General features: G+C 42.3%; 1 protein-coding gene across 13 annotated transcripts in view; it reads right to left on the bottom strand.

Moving 5' to 3' along the window:
- Positions 1 to 1,462: 1,462 nt before the first annotated feature.
- Positions 1,463 to 25,010, bottom strand: part of CALD1 (caldesmon 1) — a 248,389-nt gene continuing 224,841 nt past the window's right edge. For 10 of the 13 annotated variants that reach the window (XM_048827950.2, XM_048827942.2, XM_075122181.1 and 7 more), the window contains 9 exons: positions 22,724 to 22,985; positions 20,340 to 20,480; positions 13,088 to 13,131; positions 12,920 to 12,998; positions 10,898 to 11,035; positions 8,614 to 8,709; positions 5,271 to 5,351; positions 4,882 to 4,915; positions 1,463 to 3,077 (listed from right to left, as the gene is read on the bottom strand). In XM_048827950.2, coding sequence (XP_048683907.1) covers positions 3,046 to 3,077; positions 4,882 to 4,915; positions 5,271 to 5,351; positions 8,614 to 8,709; positions 10,898 to 11,035; positions 12,920 to 12,998; positions 13,088 to 13,131; positions 20,340 to 20,480; positions 22,724 to 22,985 — 907 coding nt within the window. In that variant the 3' untranslated portion in view covers positions 1,463 to 3,045. The remainder of the gene's footprint in view (positions 3,078 to 4,881; positions 4,916 to 5,270; positions 5,352 to 8,613; positions 8,710 to 10,897; positions 11,036 to 12,919; positions 12,999 to 13,087; positions 13,132 to 20,339; positions 20,481 to 22,723; positions 22,986 to 25,010) is intronic. The other 3 variants (XM_048828005.2, XM_048828013.2, XM_075122183.1) reach the window with 1 other exon arrangement.

Consider the following 25,010-nt stretch of genomic DNA (forward strand, 5'->3'; position numbering starts at 1 on the left):
GTATAACTAGTCACTATTTAAAACAGTGCCCCTAATATAGTCTCATCTTCCAACAGTACACTAACATGGTGGTGTGCACCTAGTCCCTTTCCAACTATGGGCCACATGTGACCCAGTACCCCATATTGCAAGAGACAGGTTCTGCTACTACAAGCTCTCCTTGCACTACCCTAACTGATCAAAATTGGTTCCCAGCTCACTGCATTCCGCATGGAAAACTTTTCTATACATGACACCACCCTTCTATTACATAAATCTCCAGAATAAGCAGCACCACCAGTTAAAATACTGTGTCATTTTCATCCTGAAGGACAAGAGTGCTTTTCAATCTGCCTGGGCTCCCTTATATTCAGCCATTGATAGTTATCTCACATACATTAGCTTTAGCTTCTTTTTGGAGGAATGGAGGTGGACTGCCTCATAAAAGACTAATTAGCCTCTAGGTGGGGTTAATTTAATCTGACTAGTGCACTCCCGCTCCATAAAGGAGCATACACAGTTTGAATGACCATGAAGAAGAAACTTATTACTTTACAGCTGAGATGTTCTGGTTACAGTGTTAGGGCATTTTTTCCCAGTGACTCACAAGACAGAGTGCCTGCAATATAATCTTCCTGTAGCTCTAAGTTCCCCCTAGAGTAGGAGACCTCATTCTTTTGAGGCTGCTTAGAATTTGGAGTTTGTGCTGTGAGAGCACCTTCAGGTCAGAGGAAAAAATTCTGCAGCTTATTGATTCTTCATCTACTGTATCAAGGGCCCATTAGGATCATCTACATTGTGTAGAGAGTTGTCACTTTGGATGGGCTATCACCAGCAGGAGAGTGAATTTGTGTGGGGGGGTGGAGGGTGAGAGAACCTGGATTTGTGCTGGAAATGGCCCAACTTGATGATCACTTTAGATAAGCTATTACCAGCAGGACAGTGGGGTGGGAGGAGGTATTGTTTCATATTCTCTGTGTGTATATAAAGTCTACTGCAGTTTCCACGGTATGCATCCGATGAAGTAGCTGTAGCTCACGAAAGCTCATGCTCAAATAAATTGGTTAGTCTCTAAGGTGCCACAAGTACTCCTTTTCTTTTTATGGATACAGATATGATCCTAATTTTTGAAGCAGGAACAACTCAAGTTTCATAAGCAAAATGCTTTTCAAAGCAAGATAGCAAGGGCCTGCACAACTAAATCAATACTTCCTTATGGAAGTGGAGTAGAACATAGCTACTTGTATCATAAGTTTTCCATTTCAGGTCTTTTTCCTATGAGATTCATTCAACAATATACAAACTGAAACCACTGAACTTTTACATCACAGGTTTAGAAGACTGTCAGTCTACTATATATGTACACACCTGATACATTTGTGAGCTTCACCATGCTGCATTTTTGCCATGTATTAGCGTTATGCCAAAAAAAACCCATCCCACTTACAAATGATGCATTCTAAATCATTACACAAACGGACTGTTGATGGAAATATTCCATTTATTATTGGTGCAGTTTCAGAGTATATTGTTTGAACAAGTCATTTTTATTGCAGCTATCAAATGTATTTGAAAGATTGAGAAAAGTGTTTACAAAAAACCCAGACCAAAAAAAGACAATTCAGAAACAATGCTGGGCATTGTTTGCACAGTTTTGCCCCCTACAGATAGCTAAGTGCATCTCAATATGTAAACAAGATGTTTCAGCTAAGCAGGGGAGCTCATCTTTGCATTGAAATATTCTGTTCTCCCCTCTAATTAAAAAAAGAAGTCCACTGCTACAAAAACATGCTACCAAAAAAAGTAGTGATGAAGGAGGAGTTCTCTGTAGTTCCAATGCATAAAGCTGTTAAGCATTTTAGGGCTACTTCATTAACTAGTTTATTCCACCCATATACTGTTGGATGTACTTGCTAAACCTTATGGCATGTAAATTCAAACCAAGCTGACTTATAGCTTTGTGTTTACTATATACAAATCAAACAATCATCTGTAAATAAGAGCTTTGGGAAATACTTAAACACCATAATTAGGAGGCTTACTTCACTTTGAGTGGTTAGGTGGACTTAATATACGGCACTGATGAATGGCAAGATTTAGTGTACAGTCATTTAAACTCCAACTGTGTTACATTTTTAATTATGGTAGTTTTACATAAATTAAACTACGATGTTTTATACAAGTGACCTACTTTTGATCCTCTATACCCTTATTTTCCCCTCTTTAAAACTATAGTTTTCTTTTTAATTACCCATTACTGGGCATCTTACATTTTAAAAAAATTTAATACTTATCTTGCCATACCTCTAATGGCAAAATTATGAAATCTTACTATAGAAAAGTATGACTTTTTTAAAAGCTGTGATACCGGCTAATTATGTGCATTCATTACTAAATATAATACTCTAGCATGTATTAAAGCATTCTACCATTAGTAGTGCCTTAAAGCTAAACTTTGTAAAGCTGTGTGTATATATTGCAATCCATTACTAATCACTAACAAAAATAGAGCATCAGTACCGCTGTCAGCTAACAATCATCCAAATTTAGATATTAACTTAAACTAGAATGAAAAAATGGATACTTAAAACAAAAATTTAAACAAGTTATTGATGCAGTATTTATGACATGGGCAACTTACAGAAAATATTACATTGTCAACTAAAGATTTCTTCCATGCCTTAGTCTAAAGTGCAGAAAAAGACTTCTGTATTCCAAAAGTAACCACTGTTTTTATGGGTTTACTGCACACTTTTCTTAAGTAATTCAACTTTGCATGCATTCGGGGGTTGACCTCTTACGCCAGTTGAAATCACTGTTCAGACACATAGTCGTGACTATCAGTAGGAGAGTATTTCACAGCATGGGTTTCTTTAGGAATAAAGGCTCTTGTGCAAAGGCAGTACTATTATGATGAATGTCTAGACTGATTATTAAATACAGTGCTAATATACATGGTTTTAACTGGGATAATGCAAAAAAAGACATTTTGGTAAATAAACATAAATATAAAAAGGACAATTTAGCACTTCCAAAATGAGTTGGTTCAGCATCTTTAGTAGCCTCCTATGGTTCTTTCTCAAATTGTCTCAAACCTGCTGAAAGAGAGAATGATTAAAGATTGCTTGAAATCAGATGTTTCTCTAGCAATATAGGAGGTGGCTGTTCTGAATTAACTTGCCTCAAACCCCTTCACCTCAGAGCACCTGCTAAGGGGCAAGACAACAACACACACCTACTACTAGGCTGTGTGGCCAGCTAGCCCACAGGTGCTCCGTGGCTCCAAGGGTGGATGGGTAGGATCTCACACAGATACTTGCTCACATCTGGTGGGGGGCAGCAGCAGCCGCCGCGGCCTCTGGAGCAGGTACAGGAGCATAGTGACCCTTTCAAGGAGTATTACACAGCACGTTCCCCACGCATCGTTTGTCTGCGGCTCCTGTTCCTAGACAGATTGCCTCAGCACTTCTGCTCAACCACTGTATTCCAATCCCCGGGAACAAGGAAATAATTCTACGAGTGATGAAAGCATGGTCTACTAAATCAAAGAACAGGGAGACTGGCACTCAGGAGTTCCAATCCCTGTTCTTGATATTGACCTTCTCTCCACACATGGCTTTGGGTAAGCCATTTAGGTTGGTATTGCCCAAACTGCTCAGTGCTGGCCTAGCTCTGCTACTTGGGAAGTCAGTGATAAAATTGCCATTGATTTCCCGTGGGAGTAGAGAGAGAGGCCAGCACTAAGTAATTGTGAAAAGCCGTCTTAATTTCACTGTAAAATAATAAGGCCCACTTAATAGGAGTGATATCAGGGTTAGTTTGTATATACTGCATTTCATCTTCCAGAGCTTTGTAAACATTGCAAGTGTTATTCTAAAACAGACTTCTAATACTGAAATGATGAAAAAAGTATACTACTTCCCTCCATTTAAGTCAGCGTTCTCACAGATGGATTGTTTTGTTCCAAATATGGGTCACAGATTTAAGGGACTCCTATTGAATGGGCTTCTGATCAATTTTAATTATTTAATAGAGCACTTCTTCCCCCACTCCTCTTCCACAGTGCCTCATTTCTTCCACCTGGTTTTCCTTGGAGAACTTTGGAATACAAGTATCACCTGTACAGAAGAGCTAGCAGAGGTTTTACTAGTTCCCTTCAGCACAGCCACGACATAGCTCTCAGACAATTTATTTCAAACTTGTGACTCAAATAGGGCCAAAATAGAAACACCAAACATAGTTTATGCTGTGAAAAAGTATCCAGGCACTGCTGCAACAAGAGATGGCCTGAAGCTGACAGCATTTGAACTTCACTCCAATTCAAGTCTGGGGCATGGAGGGCACTCAGCAACTCATGAGATCAAGATTTAATTCATCTGTTATGAGACTTTATGCTTGGCTGATGGTACCGTTCAGAGTCATCCTATGGATTTGTTTTCATCAGTCCTCAGGGTTTCCATTCCCAGTGGAATAACATTGCAACACTAGCCTCACTCAGCATTTAGGATTTTTTAACTAGTTTTGATGAAAACCATTCATAGACCTTGAAAGGACTATTCCCAGATGCTTGACACCTGGGAGTGTTTGACGGTCTTATTCTTTGGGCCTCAAACAGTTCAAATGGATCTCTGCAGCTACAGCAAACTCACTAGATGTGTTATGCACACAATGCTTTGCAAATATGGCTAGAGAACGGTCATCCCAAAAGGAAGATTTGTGCTCATTACCCAAAAATATTTGTCAAATTATGATCTGGGGCAATTAATTCTTCCTTTCCGTTTCAGAAATTATTTCTTGTGTGCCACCACTAATGGCATACTTTTAAAAGCTGGGTGTATCTGTATGAAATGTGCAAAAGCTTCCATTTAATAACGTACAGTACAAATTATTCACAACACTTACCATTAGTCTCTGACTTTTTCCCCATAGCTGTTACCTGCAGTGCAAAAAAAATTCCATAATACATTTATCATTAAAGAAAGGCGTATGTAGGAAAACCATGTTCGGCAGAGTGGAAAGAAAGTCATATCTGTGGAAAGGGCCAACACAAGGTCTATGCACCACTTAGTTCTTCAAAATAGGAATGGTACATAGGCCTTTTTCTGGCCTACTGAACATTAATGGATGAATTTTCTCTAATACTATAGACAGAAGGGGGAGATTTTCAAAAAGGCACAAAGGGCAATTAGATCCCCAGCTCCTACTGAATGCTAGTCAGAGTTAGACACTTTGCCTTCTGAAAGTATCACGCAGGGTCTTTGTTCTCTCTACAATGGATAGAGAAGTATTACCTTAGAAGGAGAGGTTGCCTTTTCATTTGACTGCTTCTCCCAGAGATTACGTTTGTTGGATACATCTCCTGGTCTTAAATCCTATATTTTGCGGAGTCAAAGAATAGAAAAAAAAAAAAAACTAGTTCAGATTTGTTTTATTTAAGTGGAGTAAAGGCTGTATTGTAACTTTCCACAGAAATACCAACACATTATGCCTGTGTAAGCCCCATTCGGAATGTGTTTTCACAGATGTACACTAACCAAAAGCAGAACTTGGCCTGCAGTACCTTTACACATAAGTTATTTATATGCTTTTTACTTTTATTTTAAATACTATGCGAGGTAGAAGAAGAGAATGGAAAGTGGTAAAAAGCAAATACATATTTTTCACTTCCAAACCAGAGGATGGGTTATACAGCAGTTATAAGCTAGTCGTTGATCTCCTATGACACCTTAAAAACGGAGGTCACTGTCCAACCCCAAGAGGTTTAATTTTTTCTTTTTACACAGTAAGTACAGGGGAAATAACTTGAGCATACGGAATTTTTCATCAAGTAACAAGATGACACTTTACGTGATCATCCAATATACATATCCCTGTAATACAAAATCCTACCTAAGTCAATCTACAGTTCTGCTAAGATGGATCTTCTTGTAATATATTCACACAAAGGGACAGAGTAAAGGTTGGTATGGGAAATTGTTTCCCTTGGGAAACTTCAATTTTGGTGAAAAGGTTTAATTTTCTGTTGGGAGGAAATATTAAGTCTCAGGTAGGTTTGAGCTGAATTGAAATATTGCAGTTGATTGAATAGAACCAAAATATTTTACCATTTAGAAGAAGCTCAACATTACAATAAATCTGCCCAAGATGCCTCAATACTTCATGGGAGTAGTAATTTGGATGTTTCATGCCCCCCCATTTTCTCCCATGGTATAGGCTCCTTGGCTGGCCCATATCTCCCAAGACGCACTAGGCTCAAAGAATGCAGTGTCTTATGCGGGGGTGTCACATATAGCAGTGCATCATGGGACATGTAGTCTAGCCAGACTATATATCATTCTGTATAGACAAAGGAAGTGTTTTTTTTAAAATGTAAACAAACTATGTAGTATCACCCAGAGATGGATTAGAAATGCTGTAATGGAAAGGACACTGCACAAACAGAAGAGCAGGTCCTCATGTGCATTCTCAAGTAAAGATTTTGTGATCCAACACTTAGCCATAAACCATTCTTTATGTCCATTTTAATTCTAACTACAACCTTTAAATCCATAGCATGGAGTTGAAGTGCCAGGATAACAGGAAGTGTGAGAGAAACACCCACCAGGGAAAAATAAACCTTCAGCACCTCATGAAAGGTGCAAGTTCTACATTGTTCCCAGCATCCTTCTTGCCATCCCCAATGGAGACATCCTTGCTGTGCGCAAGGATTTCTGCAATAGGAAGGAAGAGCTCCCAGGTACTAAACAGCAGCAAGCAGTTTATAGTCTGACTTCTCTGGGGTGTGCTTTGGCACAAAGGTGATACTCTAGGATGCATTAAAACTTGTGTGCAAGCAAGAAGTACATAGCAAGTGGCTATGATCACAGCTGAGCATATTTCAATCTCCAAAAGGTCAGTGCAAAAACACTGTTGGTACAAGTCTCCAGAGGACTGACCACATGCCTAGTCTTCTCAACTTCATTTTGGATGGATTTAAGGAGGTGAAATAAAGACAGCCAGATCCTGGTGCGCAAGAGGGAGAGAAAAAGATGGTTTGGGAATTGAGACAGACCGTCTTGATTTCCCCTTGGCTTATCCTAATAGCATTAAGAGTCATTTAGGTTTACAGTCAGATCATACCTTAGAGTGAATTTTGAAAGGATTTACTTGACCAGTTTAGCAAAGAGACCCCCAATCCAAAAAGGACAGAAGGAAGGAAGGCAGGCATCTAGAGAAGTCCACGCAAACAGAGATATTGAAAGGAAAGAGCAATCCGCTGAGAGAGAAAGAAAGATGTGGTTGAGGAAAGGAGTGGTTAGTTCTGCATTGTTTATTAATGCCCAGCTTAGAGAAAAAGAAACAAAACCCAAAAAACGAGAACCAGATTCTATGCCAATTTACCATGGTCACTGTTAAATAGCTACCGCCATTATTTTCTATTCAGACACTGCTAAACTCAGTTACCATGTAACCATTAGCAAATACTGATGTTTTAAGGGCAACCACTCAACTCCAAGCAACCCTACTGAAGGCAACAGGAGTGTAAATCAGAAGCACGTGCTATGCTAGCAGTGATGTGGAAAACAATTGGATTGTACTGAACATACTACACAATGTGCATAACAAGACTTTTTATAAAGTACCAAAATAAGATGAATCATTGAATATGATCCAGTGGAGGCCTTAGCCCTACCATACCTTACAATACATATTATTATCTCCCAATGCAGGGAAGGAAAAGGGACTGGAATTGTCTATTTCTGTTCTTTCCTCCCTGAACCGCTCTTGTTTCCCCTGCCCCTCTTGGCAGTGGCTGAACGACTTTTTTCTTCTTCCTTCGTTTGTAGCTTGCTGCCCTTGTTCCCAACTGAGTAGAAAGTTATGTGACGCTTAGAGTGAAGGCAGCCATCAGTGATCTGGACCAGGTGCTTCTTACAGGAGAGGTGAGCAATATAGACATTTGGGACAGTCTCTCTCCTGGAGTTGCTACATTAGGGATTGCTATGGCAACAAGGAGGAGACATTTGCATTCATTTTGGTGGGAAAGGGGCAGATCCAGGGACACAAAAGCTTTACACAGCTCTGCTGCTCCTCTCCTCTAGATTAGCTGAAAGCTATATGGTCTGGCAGCATATAGTCAAATATGGATGCAGGAAGCTTAAACATAACAGCCTGATGTGCTACTTGTATATTTACCATTTTAGGATTGGAGTCTCATTTACACCAAGGCATGTTTAGGACACTAACAGTTTGGGCATTTCAATAGTTTGCCAGTTCCTCTTGGAGGCAAAATATCAAATATTTAATCAACAGGTCATGACTGTTTATTTACAGATTCATGGCAGAATACCTGAGGCTCCAAGTTAACATTCTCCTCTGTAACATGACCCCTCACAATTTTTCTAGAGCATCCATCCATGCAGTTTCCAAGGATGCACCAGCTCGATGGTGAGAGCTGTTCTGATACCATCATCATCCACAAGTTCTCAACTTTAGTGCTTCTATCAGGTCAAGCCTCTGAGGAAAGAGAATGCACCACCATCCCTTCCAAGGAGCCATCTGCTTCCTGACCTACCATATTTACTTTTTATCTCTCCTCTACTGACATAAGTGCAAACTTATCATTCAGAAGCCAGTTACTGCAGTTTTACTTACAGAAGGTTTCGGAGCAGGCGATTTGTTGGTGTCCGGGGTCTTAGTTAACCATTCGTTGATACGACTGGACACACCAACCTTCAGTCCAGCTGTTTCCTGCAAAGCAGTCATTTACAAATCAGCTTTTCTAGAGTACTTGTGCCTACAGGCTCTATGATTTGGGGCCTACAGGCTCTATGATTTGCTTAAAAAAAAGCAAAACCCATGGTTAATAAGAATTTCCCTCAGAGACTATGTCTGGTTGAGACATAGCCTTCAATTTTCAGGGCTAGCTGGTCACACCTGGCAAACAGAATAATCATTGACTAACCCCCTGGATAGTGTTCATAAAGCTTTCATCGATCCCTGAGCATCCAGTGCTGCTTCTGCCTCCACTCCAAATTCTAAAAATAAGATCTTTAGCCTAAACAGAAGAATGACATGGGAATAATTTCATCCAGGTTTTGTTTTTTTTAACTGGAATTTTGAAATACAATACAATAAAACTCATGCCTAGATCACCCAAGGTTAATAGAATTTCTTAAAATATATGGCCAAAGTTTTCAAACTTGGGTGCATACAGTTAAGTGCCTACATTCATATTTAGACACACAGAGTCTGATTTTCAGAAGTGCTTTCAACTCACGTTGACTTGTAAGAAGGAAATGTTGGCCTATGAATTTATAGACAAGATATGAACCTTAAATATTTCAGTGATGCTTTTAAAAAAAAACCAAAAAAACCCCAAAAAACACCTAAGTAACTTTACTAGTAGAATTTGACCTAATAAAAACATCACAACTCCGAACTTTTTTGTACATGGCTTAAGCTCCCCAGTTACAGCTGTGTAAGATGTCAGAAGTGTGAAGTTTCAGTGACTCTCTTAACTAAGCCTATTATTGCAATAAGTTTCCCTCTTAGTGCCTACTGTAATAGTCTTACTGTTATTCTGTAGGCCAGTGGTCTCCAACCTTTTATAAGCACCAGATCACTTTTTGAATTTAAGTGCAACCTAGGAGCTACCTCAAAGAAAATGTAGAAACAACAATAATCACACAAACCCAAACACCCTTGCCCTGCTCCTTCCAAGGCCACACCCCCTTTTCCAAGACCCTGCCCTGCTCACTCCATCTCCCCCCTCCCACCCAATCGCTCACTCTCTCCCATGCTCACTCACTTTCAGTGGGCTGGGATAGGGGGTTGGGGTGCAGGAGGGGGTGCCGGCTCCAGGCTGGGGCTGAGGGGTTTGGAATGTGGGAGGGGCTCTGGGCTGAGCCTGAGACAAGGGGTTGGGGGTGCAAGAGGGGGCTCAGGGAGGCATTTTGGGTGCAAGAGGGGGCTCAGGGCTGGGGCAGACGGTTGGGGTGCAGGAGAAGTGTGGAGTGCTGTCTCCAGGAAGGGGCTCAAGGCTCAGGCAGCAGGTTGAGGTGCAGGGTGTGGACTCTGGGAGAGGGCTGGAGTGCAGGAGGGGGCTCAGGGCTGGGGCCAGGAGTTGGGGTGCAGGAGGGGCTCCGGGGTGTGGATTCTGAGAGGGGGCCAGGGTGTAGGAGGGGTTTGGGCTCCGGACAGATGCTGCTTACCTCAGGTGGCTCCTGGGCGGCAGCACTGTGGGGCTAAGGCAGGCTCCTTGTCTTCTCTGTCCCTGCGCTGCTCCTAGAAGCAGCCGGCATGTCCGGCAGCGACTCCTGGGGGGGGGTGAGGGGGGACAGGGCAGGTGGCTCCGCGTGCTGCCCTTGCCTGCAGGCACCACTCCCGCAGGTCCCATTGGCCATGGTTCCCCATTCCCAGCCAATGGGAGCTGTGAGGATGGTGCCTGCAGGTGAGGGCAGCACGCGGAGACCCACTGCCCTGCCTGGGCATTCCCCCCCCCACACACACCCCAAGCCACTGCCAGACATGCTGGCCACTTCTGGGAGCAGCGCAGGGACAGGACAGAGAGGGAGCCTGCCTTAGCCTTGCTGTGCCAACAGATCGTTAGCAGTTGATCTCCCGGTTTGGCTGCAGGAGGGTTGGCAACCCTATTGTGATCGACTGGTCGATTGTGGAGCCTCTAACAGTGGATCTCAGTCTCAGTGACTGACTGAGATCCATGGTCAGAGGCTCCATGATAGACCAGTTGATGACCACTGCTGTAGGCTACATGGGTAGCTGGGTCTTTGAGAATCCAGTTCTTCAAGATGCTGAGCACCATCTATCTTTGACTTCAGCAAGACTGCTCACAGGAGTAAGGATTACTCATAAATAAGGATTTTAGGAAAGGTCCTTGGTGTAGTTCTATATAAACATGCAAAGTAGGAATATGTACCTTATTTGGTGTCCCTGGTCCAGAGGGTGATGAGAAAACATTCCCTTTCTCCCACATGCTTTTGATATTACGGACACCCTCAGCTGGGACTGGAAGGTCAGAGGGTGCTGGCTTAGCAGGTTTTGCAGTCTTTGTGCCCTGCAATAGACAGACGCTAGTTAGTGCTCAGAACTAAGACCCTGGTGCTGAATGTGTTTTAGAGTTCTGGGGCACCAGTGGAGAATAGTGTATACGTGTATTTTTAAAGCTGAACGAAGTTCCATTGATGACTATGCAAATTATTATGCAGACAAATATAAGACTCTTAGTAAAGAGCCTCACTTGTTGGAAGTACAGTTGTTCAAGTCAGTGCACGCCTCGTGATCTGCCCTATCATTCATGCAGATTTTGCACACATGGATTTACAAGGTTTGTGGTAAACAGTAGCCGATGGTACAGAGGTTTATAAAGTAGTGCTTACAGCTGACCCATAGTTTGATTTAGCTTGTAACTCCTTTAAACAGTTTGCCCCCTTCCTTCCATGGATTTGCCTCTGGCTGCAGCACAAATCAAGGAGGAAGGCAGCTGTAAAGGACTGATACGCTGTCTAGTGTGTCCATCCTGCTCTGTCTGGTACTGGCAGGTAAACCCTACAACTAAGGTTATCACAGAGGCCCAACAGTCGAGCATTTCTGCAAGGTGTAACTTCTGCAGGGTTACCAAAATGGAAGTCCAAATTCCCTCTTTGTTGGCAACATTCACAAATATTGTAGAATCGGTTAGGGATGTGGGGCAGTGGAGGGTCCTAACAGGTAGAGGTTGAAGAAGTTGCCTTGTGTTTCTAAGTGTAAGGGATGTCCAGCACGAGAAATTAAGGGCCAGACTGTGGCAGGAAAGCACAGGTAACATTATTGCACAGCTCTCCACCACTCCCCTTACCTCGTAGAGCAATAGCTTTATGTCCAAGCTAGGCACAAAGGACCAGATCCTCAGATGGTCTAGATCAGCATAGCTCTATTGAAGTCAGTGGAGCAATACCATTTACATTAATTGACAAGCAGGTCCAATGTGTCTGGGATCACAGCTACTTCTGCACCCTTGGAAATGGTACAGCCTGATCTCCCTGCTGCATGGGATCAGCTCCGCTTGCTGCTAGAGATGGATGGGACCACAGCTCCATCCTCACCCATTCACAGTTTGGGGAGTCAAACATCTAGTTCTGGCGCTGAATCAAAATCTGCAGGCTCTGAGCTCAGAGACTGTGTCTTACATGGGGACAAAAGGGTCAGAGTGGAGTTGTAAGACACAGATATGTACTGATTCTTTAAAACTAACAGCAGCCAAGTGGACAAGGGAAATAGGGACTGGGTAGATCGTTCTAGGTGGAACCTCAGAAGGGAGAGTAAGTTAGGAACTACCATTTTGTTTATCCTCATTAAGGTCAGCGCTAGAAGATAGTCTGATTTAACATTATCACATGACAAGGCTCACTACATCCTATGTAGTGCTGCCCACAATCTGGCCTAATGAATAGGATGTGCGACAAGTGATGAAGAGGAAAGCACAGTCTTATGGTTAGACTACACAGCTGGGAGTTCAGAGATGTGGGTTCTGTTCCCGATTCTTCCAGAGAGCTACTGTGACACTTTGGACAAGTCATTCCTCTCTGCCTCAACAACCTGTTAGATGAGGAAAACAGGTAGGCACCAAACACAGAGGGGTGCTGGGGCTCAATTCATTAAAGGTTAGTAGCACTGTTTGAGACTCATCTGGAAAGTACTACAAGTTAACAGCCACTAAGGTTAGAGAGAGAAGATGGAATATTTAGTAGCAACAGGGGGTCACAATTCTGACATTTGAGTCAGATAAGCCTCTGAACGTTTGTTCAAACCTTGTATGAACCACTTTGTTCTGAAGCATCATCAGAAGCAGCTTTGTGATGAAGCTCCCCACATTTCTTGGATACTAAAACCTGGACTGATTAAGGCCCCCCACCCCAACCACCATCACCAATTGGGTTAATATAATTTAGTTATAACTTACCTCAATTGCACTAGTGTATTGCTCAAGTCTGCTGTCAATCTTGGAGACAATTGCTGCAGAGTGAGTGGGTTTAGCACCACTGTTTGGAGGGGAGAAAACAGAAGTGATTACTACAATCCACACACTTTGCTGCTTTGATTTAGTGAATTACGCAGTTTATTGCTTTACCTCTTCTGAGCGGATTTGTTCAAAAACTCTGCTCGTTCTTCTATCTAGAAATAGAAAGATAGAAGTGGTGTAACTATTTATCTGCAATGCCTGCAGCCCAATACAAGTTCAAAGGCCTGTAGTGACACGCAGCTCCAAACAGAAAACCATCAGCTTCAAATTCAAATCACTGCAGCAACATACAGAGAAGTTTGCCATTTAGGACCCTATTCTGAAACAGACATGCAGGTGTGGGGGAATTATGCAGGGAATTATTATTTACCTCCTTCATGTTCTTCAGTGCTTCTCAAGATGATATATTTACAAGAGTAAGTCTCCAATGCACCAGGGGTGAAGGAAAGGGAGGATGTACAGGTCACTAAGGGGGTTGGGAGATTAGAGTCACATTATATGCCAAATTCACCCACCCCGCAAAAAGCATCAGGGAAAGAGGCAAATTAAATAAGTTTTCAAGAGTAGACACATCAAAGTAGGCCAGATCTGGAGCTGAGCCATGTAACTCCATCCCATACATTTTAAAGAGGACACGTACACTGATTTTTTGGACTCAAATTATAGATCAAAGCATATTTTCCTTCTATACAGCATGGTCACCACAAAAAGTTTAATGAAGTCACATGAGACAAGGTCTGCTCTGCAGTCTGGGCTGGAGGAGGTCTGGCAAAGATGATGTCGTTAATGGAGTCAGCTCCAACAATTTCACCTCCTTTTACTTCTCCTTGTCAGTACTCAGCTGGACCCCACCCTACCCTGCAGTCAGCTCTGCAGCTCCATACAGGAGCAACTGCATAAACAGAAGATCTACCTGACCGTCAGTTATCCCGGAATTTGGATTACTGCGGATTTACCAGTATCTCTATGTACTGTTTCCAAGTCATTACTGGTGACTACTGCAGCACTTGCATCTTCAAAGTAGAAGTAATGACAACTAACTTTAGACCGCTCACTTAAATGGTTCTAGGTTCTCCCCTGCATCCTCCCTCCCTCATAGCAGTGTAAAAATATCTAACCCCATAGCATGCCTTAAGTTCAAACGGTTGGAAATTCCACAACTCAGGGCCGAAGCAGCAGAGATTCAGGCAGTTCCCTTCATTGCTGAATGAGAAACTAACTGGACCAATTCCAGTTAATTTCATATATATATTTCCAGGGAACCTCAAATGCGCAGCTCTGATTTAAGACACACACTATTCCCAGTAATTGGTCTTAAAAGATGGACAAGTATTGCTTGCTCATGTCTCAGATCCAAATAAATTCCTGAAGAGAGAGATCTGCTTTATTCTGCCACTAGACATACTGTATGGCTGATTCTTTATCCAGCCACACAGTGGCAGCAACACACCAGCCAGGAGAAGGCTGTCCAAGTTCCTCAGATTTTTCCTCTGCTGTCTTTGGAAAGGAGTCTTGACCCAAAAGTAATACAATTGACATGGCCACGGAATGAATGTGGTTAAAATGGAATAGATAGATCTGTGATATTAACCATTACACAACGCAAAAAGAAAACGATTAAAGTGTTGCCCATCAGCAATGAATCCCATTTTGGGGTCATATTTTTGGTTATGGGAAACTGCTGAAAGGATAAAAGTTTATAAGTACTAACATCATGTGGGCTTAGTTTTTAGTTCCTATAAAGGAAATATGGTCTGAACAGATCTTGACCATGGTTCTAATCTTGTATTGGAAGAGGCCTTTATTTTCTCATTGCATTCAGCTCTAGAAAAGTGTGCTCTGAATAGCAGTCCTAAAGGACAGAGTGTGTGTACACACACACTGCAGACTGAGGCCTCTATTTTCTCATAAGCTCTACACAGCAGACCCCTCCCTCAGCAACATCAGTGGGTCCCCTGCATGCAGGCAAGGGGATGGTCCCTGCAGAACAGCTTGCAGGAGCAGGGCCCAAAGTAGCTAGCTAATGTGTGGTTTAGAGACTCTTCTAGCTTAGAAACTTGATGACATTGGATCCCTAGCTGAGATACCCCTCAGGAAAGGGACCAATTTTAATGGTGTTTTCCCAGCTAGACTGGCTGTTTTCTAGAGCTTCCCTGTGTTCACTAAGGAGAAAAGGTGGATTCTATTAATCGCAGCCCTGAATACCTCTGCAAGCAATTACTAATTCTCCAATCTTGGTGTATCCTGTTTCCCAGCTGCAACTGCCCCATCTTGACCAGCCTGAGTGAACGATTTGGCAAAGAGGGGAGAGGAGTGGAACAATCATTGAGTGGGGGAGTAGCAAAGAGGTGGGCAGTGAATGTACACTCCGTACACATGGGGGCTCTGTCTGCACTTGATAGGATACCGGGGAGTGTAGCTCAAGAGAGGGAGGCAAGACTCCAGCAGAGGGCAAGGGGGAAAGGAGACAGGAGCAGAGTTAGCAGGGATCCCTCAGGACAGACTAGGCCTTTCCAGCCTGAAGAATAAAATGGTTGTTAATGAGGTTTCTTTACTCCTGCATGAGGATCTGTCTTGGCGCACTGCTTAGGAAGAGCCCAGTTTTTATTACTGTTGCATGCAGGGAAAAACCCATCTTTCAATGTACTTCAACCAAACTCAACATGCAGAGGACTATGCCACTCAACCCACTGTACTCTAAGCAAGCTGCATGCATAGGAGGAGGAATATTAGCCACGTACACTAAATAAAATTACAAAATAGATCTGTAAAATAAATAGGAAAAAGCAAGGTTGTTAACTGAATAGTAGAAACTCTGTTTCCTGTATCTGAGACCAAACACTAAACAAAGCCTGTATGGGATTTTTAAATGCCTTGGACCCTGGTTTTGTTAAGAGGAACACCATGCAGAACATATCACAAAAGCAAGCAAGGGCTTCAAGAAATCAAAGACACCAATCTCCAGCTAAACTACCAGATGGGGAAGAACCCAGCCTGGTGTCTCAAATAAGCCAGCCTCTGCAAATCAAATATAAGAATAATCTCCATATGTCAGCATTAGAAGCCTACAGCCTTAGTAAAGGACCAACAATATAGCAACCGTCACAAACACCAGGGACCCAATCTGATAACACTTCTGCACTCACTTAACTTGACTGATGTGAGTCATCAGGGGACTCCTCACATAAGTAAAACAGCAGTTTGCAGGACCAGGACCTTAGTTAATGGAAGCTGTGCAGGCAGATGAAGGGCAATACATGATTCAACTGAGTTGGAAGGATTTTTCTAGGGTGTAACCATGCTTATACATTTCCTCTCCTTGAAGCTGTCCTTTACGAGCAGGCTTGGAGGCTATGGGGTTTTTCTACCATATAGTTGTGCAAAGAAGTTGCTGAATGTATTAATGAGGCTAGAGATGCAACCTAAGGCCTATGAAACAAATTCTGCCTTCACTGCCAACCATGATGCCCCAGGATGTGAATAAGATGGTATGAGGAAAAGGTTAATGCTGGATTTGACCCCATGCATTTACATAACATTTAGGAACAGATCACCAACTAACTATTTCTAATAATGAGTTGTCTGTTTTATGTGCATTTAATTATCTTAACCATTTAGTAGACTCTTAAACTGTGTATAATAAAGGTTATCAAACCACTTCAGGTAATATGACAATAGAAATGCTACTTTAAAAAAGTGAAACAGTTTGGGGAGGGGGGGGTGAGTCAGAAAAATAGTGTCCCATATAGCATTAGCTAATGTACAGCACCCAGCTGCAGGAATCTAGCCACTCAGTTCCACTTTTGGTTCTGGCTCCCTAGAGAAAAGAGCCTGCCCTCAGACTCTTTGAGCACTAACATACACCATGGCCCCACTAGGCACCCGTCTTGCTTTCTACTGAAGTCAGTAACATCTGTGCACCCCTGGGGTAACTCAGGTGACTTACTTGAGTGATGAGTTTAAGCCACAGGCTCCCCTTCTCATATTCAAGAGGGAAATAATGGGAGGGGGGAAACTAAACTTAGAGGAGAGGTTCTTTAAAGTCAGGAGCGGCGTGGGATCTAACTCCTCCCAGTCAGTGCTCTGATGCGGAGATATTGCCTAAATAAGCAATAGTGCGCTAGGCAAAGATACGTCTTTAAAAAAAAAGTCTCAGGTCCTGCAAGGTCACACATCCTGGCTCTGCAGTCAGAGTGCCTTTTCAGAGAAAGCTGGCTGCCACACAATCCTCTTATCCCCCACATGAGATCTTCAGCTAGGAGCTGGAGAACTTCCAAGACTCCTCAGTTCTGTCATTGCTCCCACCCACACCCAGGCTGCAAGCTGGAGTTCCTCCCATTTCAGCTCCAAACTGGTTTTGTTTTCCTGCCCAACTGAAGATTCAGACTGCGGGGGTGGGGTTCACTGCCCAGAGGAAACTTTGTTTTCCAAGTCTTCTGGCCTTCTTCATTGCTTTAGGAAGGGACAAGACAGTTCTACGGCTCTTCCTGATACCCCTCAGGAATGGGCTTGAAGGGAAGAATACAACAAAGAAGCGTCATGCAGGACAGTTCACCCCTATGCTACAGCCCATTTGTGCCACCTAAACTGGGAAGGACTCCAGTGCAGGAGGTGCTGTACAGGAGCGGCAGACCTTGTTTTGTGCACCCCTGTGCCCTCACAGGAAGCCCCAAGGGGAAGAGGAAGATGCAGGAGTGACAATCATGCACTGCTGCAATGGCCCACCAGGGCCTGAGGTAGTCACAAAAATCCCTAGCAGAAGGAAGAGCAAGCAGCCTCTCCACTGTCCCTGAGCCCAGGATGAATCTGCCTGCATTCTCCTGGCATTTTTCCTCCTCACTATCACACATAAAAGAACCCAACCCATGTGTTCTCATCTGAGGGACTCCAGTCTACACCTACCTCAGTTTCCCCAGGATCATGGTCATTTTCTTAAAAACATAGCTGCTAAAAAATCCTGAACACACTGCTCTTTAATTCCCTTTCTTGACTCCCCTTGCCCTCCATATTAACTTCAAACTAGGCTTCCTCTGCTCCTACCTACACATCAGGTTCCTGTTCCTTGTATGTCCCCTAGCTCCCTTCATTTGCCAGTGATGGCAACCTTGATGGCCCTGTTGTGTTCTTGAAGCAGGTTTCACTGAAACACTTTTGTTTAACTGTTTTATCATCAACAGGTATTACTGGGTGACGTTCTATGGTCTGTGATATGCTAGGTCAGAGTGGTCTTTATAGATCTGAATCCTCACAAAAAAGTAATGAATGACATTGGACTGCATATCTTACTCAGATTCTCTAAGCTATGTTGGTCTTTATGTCTCTCTAGTCAGCCCTTTGCCTGACAGATAAATGCAGCATCCATAAAATGGCACCATGCCACACCCCTTTCACACCATTTTCCTGCCTCCTTCGCACTTATTGATGTGCACCAGGTCCCAGTTCAACAAGTCTTCTCCCCCTCCTCAATCAAATCACTCCTTTGTGAAAGAAATGAGATTATTTAGCTCAGAATAAAAGCAAGAGCAAGGTGAAAGAGTGAAAGAAAATCCTGGTCAAAGACTGATCTAGTGAACCCTACAGAACATGCACATAAACCTACCCAAACCTCAATTGTGGAGCCTAGGAAACCAATTAGGTGATGTAGGCCAACAGTTTAGGAGGCTAATTTCAGCTGGATTGAGCAGATACACGGCTGCCCATGGAAGCCGGGACCGGCATGTTCAGGAAGTGTCACGGATATACATTTTAAATAAGAACAATTCCTGCAAAGTTAGCACAGTTGCTCTTGTGAGCTTTAACAGTCATCAATTCTCTCCCACCACCGAGACCACAGCTATTATCTCCCCCTAAATATAGTCTTTGAAATTTAACAAAGTTTGGAAAGTTTAAGCTGTCTACCAAAGATTTTTTTTTTAAATGTAGCTTTACCAGAAAAGCTTTGTGAAGACTAAAAGCTGCATCTAACTCTATTAAACATTTCTCCACTATACACTTTCAACTCTCTCTCCAACCGAGAGAAAGAAATCAGTCATGGCATTTGTCAGCTAGAAACCTAAAATGCATTTCATAAAAATCAACCAGACATCTTAACGCGCACAGGAAGAAGAAAAAGTTCAAACAGAAGGAACATGCACAATGGTCTTGATTTCTAGCAGCTGGAGGCTTAGAAAGAAGCTGCTAGTGCCATAACTACTGATAAACTCTTTAGTAACTTATAGTTAAGTTTAAGATTGTGTCACTGTTATTTTTAGTAAAGGTCACTGACAGGTTGCAGGTAATAAACAAAAATTCATGGAAGCCTGTGACCTGTCTGACTTTGGGTGGGAGGGGCTGATGGAAGCCCAAGTTGGGGCATTAGAGCCCAAACCCTGCTGGAGGGGCAGCACCCACCACCCACAGCAGCTGAGAGCTGCAGGGGCCCCGCTGCCACCATTGCTCTCAACGGAAATGCTGCTGAGGATCTGAGGCATATCATAACCCTGTGAGTTTACTCCTTCCTTGTGTAAAGGGCAGTACAAGTTCATAGGATGAATACCTGCCTCCACTGAAGTCAATGGCAACATTCCCATTGATTTCAGTGGGAGGTCAGGATTCACCATATATTTTAAGGCCTGAAGGAACCACTGTGGTCATCTAGTTTGACCTCCCGCATAACACAAGCCACAGAGAGAGCCATCCTGTAATTCCTGCTGCAGAAGAAGTTATTCTTTCCTGCTACAAAAACCTACGTTATTGAGCCCAGCAATTTGTAGTTGGGGCTTATGTGGTGGATTGGATTTATGGTAGCCCTCTGTTCTGGGGAGAGTTTAACCCACTGGTAAATAGATTTAATACACAGTATAAGGATGTAGATGAGATGAGTCCTCTGTGGCCATATGTTCTTCTTAAATGCTAGGGAGAAAGAGAACTGAGGATGTAGAACAGAAGAGTCCATTTCTGATTCCTCTCCAGTTTCTCTAACACACATCATCACTGAAGTGTGAAAATATTAGTTTGACACTGAGAACACTAATGTTTTCCAAAGTGATATCCTCCTGAGGATATCAGAAAGGCCTCTTTTTGGACATCCTGATTATTAAGAACAATGGGTACCCTGCATTCTAGGCAATATACATACAGACTCACTAACTTTCTACAGATGGGCTCATACTGCAAAATCTTTGACCTGGATTTCAAACATTACAAGGTTTGAAGGTCTTTGGATCCACAGTTTTGGCTAAGGTCCATTTGCAAAATTCAGATTGGGATCCTTGTTCAGATTTGAAGTGTTCCCAAAATTTGGGGGTGTTTGTATACGTGATTTTAGCTTGAGTCCCTATTCTATTCTCATTCATAGACTTAGACATAGTGCAGAAGTTACCTTGAGAGATGAACCCTTGGGAGTGAAACACTTAAACGGCTTCTTGTCATCTGACAAACCGTCTTCTGGCATCTTCTGACGTTTTTCAGCAGCTTCAGCCCTTCTCCTCTCGATGTCTTCTTTCAGCCTCCTCTTCTCCTCCTAAGACAGTATGAGCACCTAGCTAGTCATTTGTTTCCTTCATGAGACCACATCAACCTCAGATCCCTTAAACTCCTGGAGAAATATACAGGATTCGTGTAGAACAAAAATCCTTACACCAGCCAGAAATTTCAGTGACCCATTTTAGTTCTAGCTATTTATAATGTATTTGTGGTGCACTAGGCAACCATAGAATCAAGTGGGTGTGTTAATCTATACGATCGTAATTTCCCCCTGCCCCCAAAGACATTTCCTCCTTAACAAAGTGTACTGTCATGGCCCACTGTCTCAAAGTGTAATGAGAGACAATAGTACATTATGAAAAATGCGGTCTTTCATTAAAGGACTGGGACTTAAGAAGTTGAATGTTAACTTTTAAGACTGTTACACTTGATTTTAAAAATGTTATTGAAAGCCACACTTAACATGGCTCTAAGTCAGGATATTGATGGTAGAATGTTTTCAAGGGAATAAATTCCAAAGAGCGGATCTTCCTAGTTGCCTGAGAACAGACCCAAGAACCCGAAGGTCCCATCCCACCTCCAAGACTGAATCCTCCTTTAGCCTCATGCAAGTCACTTCTCCTCCTCTTTATAGATCAGGAACTGTGACACAGATATTAATACTTAGCTACCTCATGTGGGTGGTGGAGGTTAATATATGCCTAATGAGCTGAAGACGAAAAGCACCACATACAGCCTAAGAAGGGCTATTACTCTTGCAGAGGTAGTGTGGGTTTTTATTTTGTAAGACATCAGTTGAACTAAAGGGCAGTCACTCTTAGCCCTATTAAGCAAGGCCTGTTCTGATACTGCAAAATGTTGAGTGACCTTCGCTCCCACAGAGTTCTTTTATGGGAAAGTGGGGAGCTCAGCATGTTCCAGGATTGGGCCCTTTCACTATAAGTGCTAAGTAGTATAATTATTAGTCCCCAATATCCAAGTTTATTTTTTGTGTAATTTAGATCCTTAACTTCTGTGCTAGAGATCTGAACATCCAGTTTAAGGAGATTCACTTGGCAGAAGAAACAGGCAAACAGATGTATTTTTTGGTATTAAATTTTAAATGAGGCAAAGATTTCTAATGAGAGTCAGTCCATCATAACACAGGCATTTAATCCCATTTGCAGCAAACAAACATCTGCGTTAGTAACAAGATTTCTGTAATTTAAGATGTGTGCCAAAAAAAAAAAAAAAAAGACACCCACAACAAACAAAAGCCTATGTTCCTGCAACACTGCACCTGATATTTTGTATGCATGGGAAATAAGAAAATCAGAGTTAAGATTCTCAAGACAACTACAGATGAAATTCTGGTCCCACTTGTGTGATGAGTTTTGCCACTGGCTTGCATGGGACTAGAATGTCACCCGTTGGCGCTATCTCCTTGTGTGTCAGGATTAGATCATGTCACACCAAATACTGTGTACTTCCAGCTGAGATTGAAGGTTTCAGAAACAGTGCAGCTTTTTTGTCCATTAGCATGTGCCACTGCACATCATTGTACAAATGGGTGATGAAAGACCCAGTTTTGTAGCCTCTGTCAACCTTAGTGGGTAGCAGAGAAGAAAAACGTAGTGGAATGGTGGTAGGGCCCCCAAAAGGAGGAATCTGACTGAGAAAATTGAAAGATCTTTATCTGTTAAGTATTTGTATTGTAGCACCTAGAGTTCCCAACTTAAACTGGGGCAACACTGCACTAGGTGCAATCACATAGCAAAAGCCAATCCCTGCCCTGATGAGGTTACAGTCTAAATAGATGAGACAGGAAAAGGGTGGGAGAGGAAGCAAGGGCAAAGAGAAGTAAAGCCACATGCCCAAGGTAACACAGTCTGTTAACAGTAGCAGATCCAGGAATAAAATAGTCTAGTGTTGGCCCTTCCAAGTCGGCTGACATTAGGCTTTGTTTTGGTTTTACTTTTCCTTTCACACAACATTGCCTTAGATATTGAAACCCAGATCCTCAAAGGTATTTTGGCCTTTAATTCCCATTGTTTTCAATGTAAGATAGAAGACTAAATACCTTTGAGGATCTGGGCCCGAGGTACTATCCCAGGGCCTAAAATGCCACCTATACTCAGGTTAAGCAGAGGCTCTCTCTTTGTGCAGTCCCATTGATTATTTGCCCAAGAGTATGCCTCACTGCACAGCATTGTGTGATCATGCAATGAAAGACCAATAGGAGCAAGTGAAGCAGAACAGAGTCTAACTTTGGATCTCACGGTTTTATTACTACACCATTACCTCTTCTCTGGCTTTTCTCTCAGCCTCCTCCTGCTTCCTCCTCTGTTCCTCTTCCTCAAGGATCTTCCGACGCTCCTCACGCTTTTTCTTCAGTTCCTCCAGCTCCACGGCCGCCTCCTGTTGCTTCTCCTTCAACTTCTCAAACTCCTCGCTTTCATTTTCACCTCGGCGACGGCGCAGCTCCTCTAGTCGTTTGCCGGCTTCAGCCTGGGACACTGGCTTACCATCCTCAGCATTTGTAGTTGCTTTCATGCCGGAGCGGCTGAGAATGAATTGAGAAGCAGGTTAAGATGCCACAGGTTTTCCTTTGCCACTTTGGATCACCCGTTAGGACTCAACTAGGCAGCAACATAAGAACCTGACACACACAAACACCTCTTGACAAGATCTTTTGTTCCTCACAGAGCGTGTACTACCCTCAGCAGGTTTCATCAGGGGCTGAAGTAGGCTGGGGAGCCCAGAGGCATCTCTCTGCCTTCCCCTGACAGTGGGGGACCAAAGGGTCCCACATGCTTGGAAGCATAGTTTTTGTATCATATTGCCTCAGAACCTAAGACAAATGTGTCTCACCGCCTTTCTAGAGATATCTGAACTCATGAACTTGAAATTTTCATGTCTTTTTTTTTTTAATTCAAGATCCATTTTATTTTAGTCCCAACTCCATAGTATATACACACTTATCCTTACATATTTGTACCATGTAACTGAGAATATTACCTACAGAGATATGTTCCAGCTTCTAAAAGCATACTACTTGATTAATTTATGCATAAAACAATTCAGGGATCCAATGAAAAGCAATAAATAAATATTTAAGGCGGAGAGAAATGAAACACACTATATTCTTTGTAATAAAAGACAAATGATCCTCTGGATTTCTCAGACAAATGTCTTCCCTAAGGGATTATATAAAGTGTTTGACAAATCTCTTTAAAGAGAGCTAAAGCCCGTTGCTAGGGCATTAGTCTTCAGTTTACCAGGGGTAGGAAGGAATATTTTTATTATTCCATCAATATTTGCAACACAAGATGCTTCAATAATGTAATACCACTTGTTATCTTGCACTCTTGCTAACTTGCATATATATATATCAGGTCTGATCAAAAACTTGGTTAAAGTTTTCTGTGAGAGTTTTTGATTTTTCATAAACCCAAAACTAGATTTTTCATTGAATTTTTCCAACCGGGGGGGAAAAACCCCAAAACAAATCAAAACCAGATATTTTCCAACCAGGTCTTATAATCAAAGACATTTTAAAAAACAGTACATTCATACTGCCCACAAGAGGTACATATTTTTGTGGGAGTGTCAAGTAGCACAACCTATATATGTAATTACCACATCAGTGTTTAAGTGATTGCTCCTTGAAGTGTATTTATTAATACACCAGAAAAAGGGGTCAACACTTGAGGTATCAGCATGACACTTACATGAAAAATGGCAAGTTGGCATTTATATTGTTTTTATTTTCTTCCTTGTTCTACACCCAAGAAAAAGGAGATCCTAAACACTATAGCAATGAAACCACAGTGTTGCACAATTAAATGCCAGAAGAGCCAACAGTACAACAGTTAAGGTTTCCTTCAGCAATATGGATCAGTTTCTGTCTTCAGTTACTTCAGGGAAAATACAGAATAACTTCACTGAAGTCAGTAGACTTATTCCAGGTTTGTAGTGGTATAGTTCAGAGTAGAATTTAGCCTTAAGCAATTTTTTCTTCACTGTTTGGAAGGTGTGGGTGAATATTTTGTCCAAACAATGACATTTGTCTTTCTTACTGAAAAGAACTGTTTATCTCCTAATCATGTACATCCACAAGCTATTTCTATCTTCTTTTATTAATATACACTATGGAGGTCTTCCTCTGCTGTTTCTGCATATTCTCTAGTAGGGAACAATAATTGGCAGTTATCCGCTTCATATTTTTTTCTTGAGCCTCTTTGCTTTCAGTACATTCTGGGAATCTCAGCCCCTTGCTGCCAAAATCAAGAAATCAGAATTGAGAATCTAGACTGAAGAAGAGCTTTCAGAAGTGCATATTTGGTGCTAAGAAAAAGAAGCCAACTGCCAGCCTTCACACAGAAGGAGAAATAAGATGGTTTGTGAGAGACAAAAATGACAGAACAATGTGAAAAATGCATTACATCATGCTTAGGATTTTTGCACTCCCATATGAGAGTGGGGAGGTGGGAAAGGGAAACCACAAAGATAAAGCTTTCTAAATATTCTGTCAGTGACAGAGACAAAGGTGGGACAGACAATATTTCTCTTTAGCCTCAGATTTCTC

The sequence above is a fragment of the Caretta caretta genome, chromosome 1 (genome assembly GCF_965140235.1).
Source record: "Caretta caretta isolate rCarCar2 chromosome 1, rCarCar1.hap1, whole genome shotgun sequence".
Lineage (NCBI taxonomy): Eukaryota > Metazoa > Chordata > Testudines > Cheloniidae > Caretta > Caretta caretta.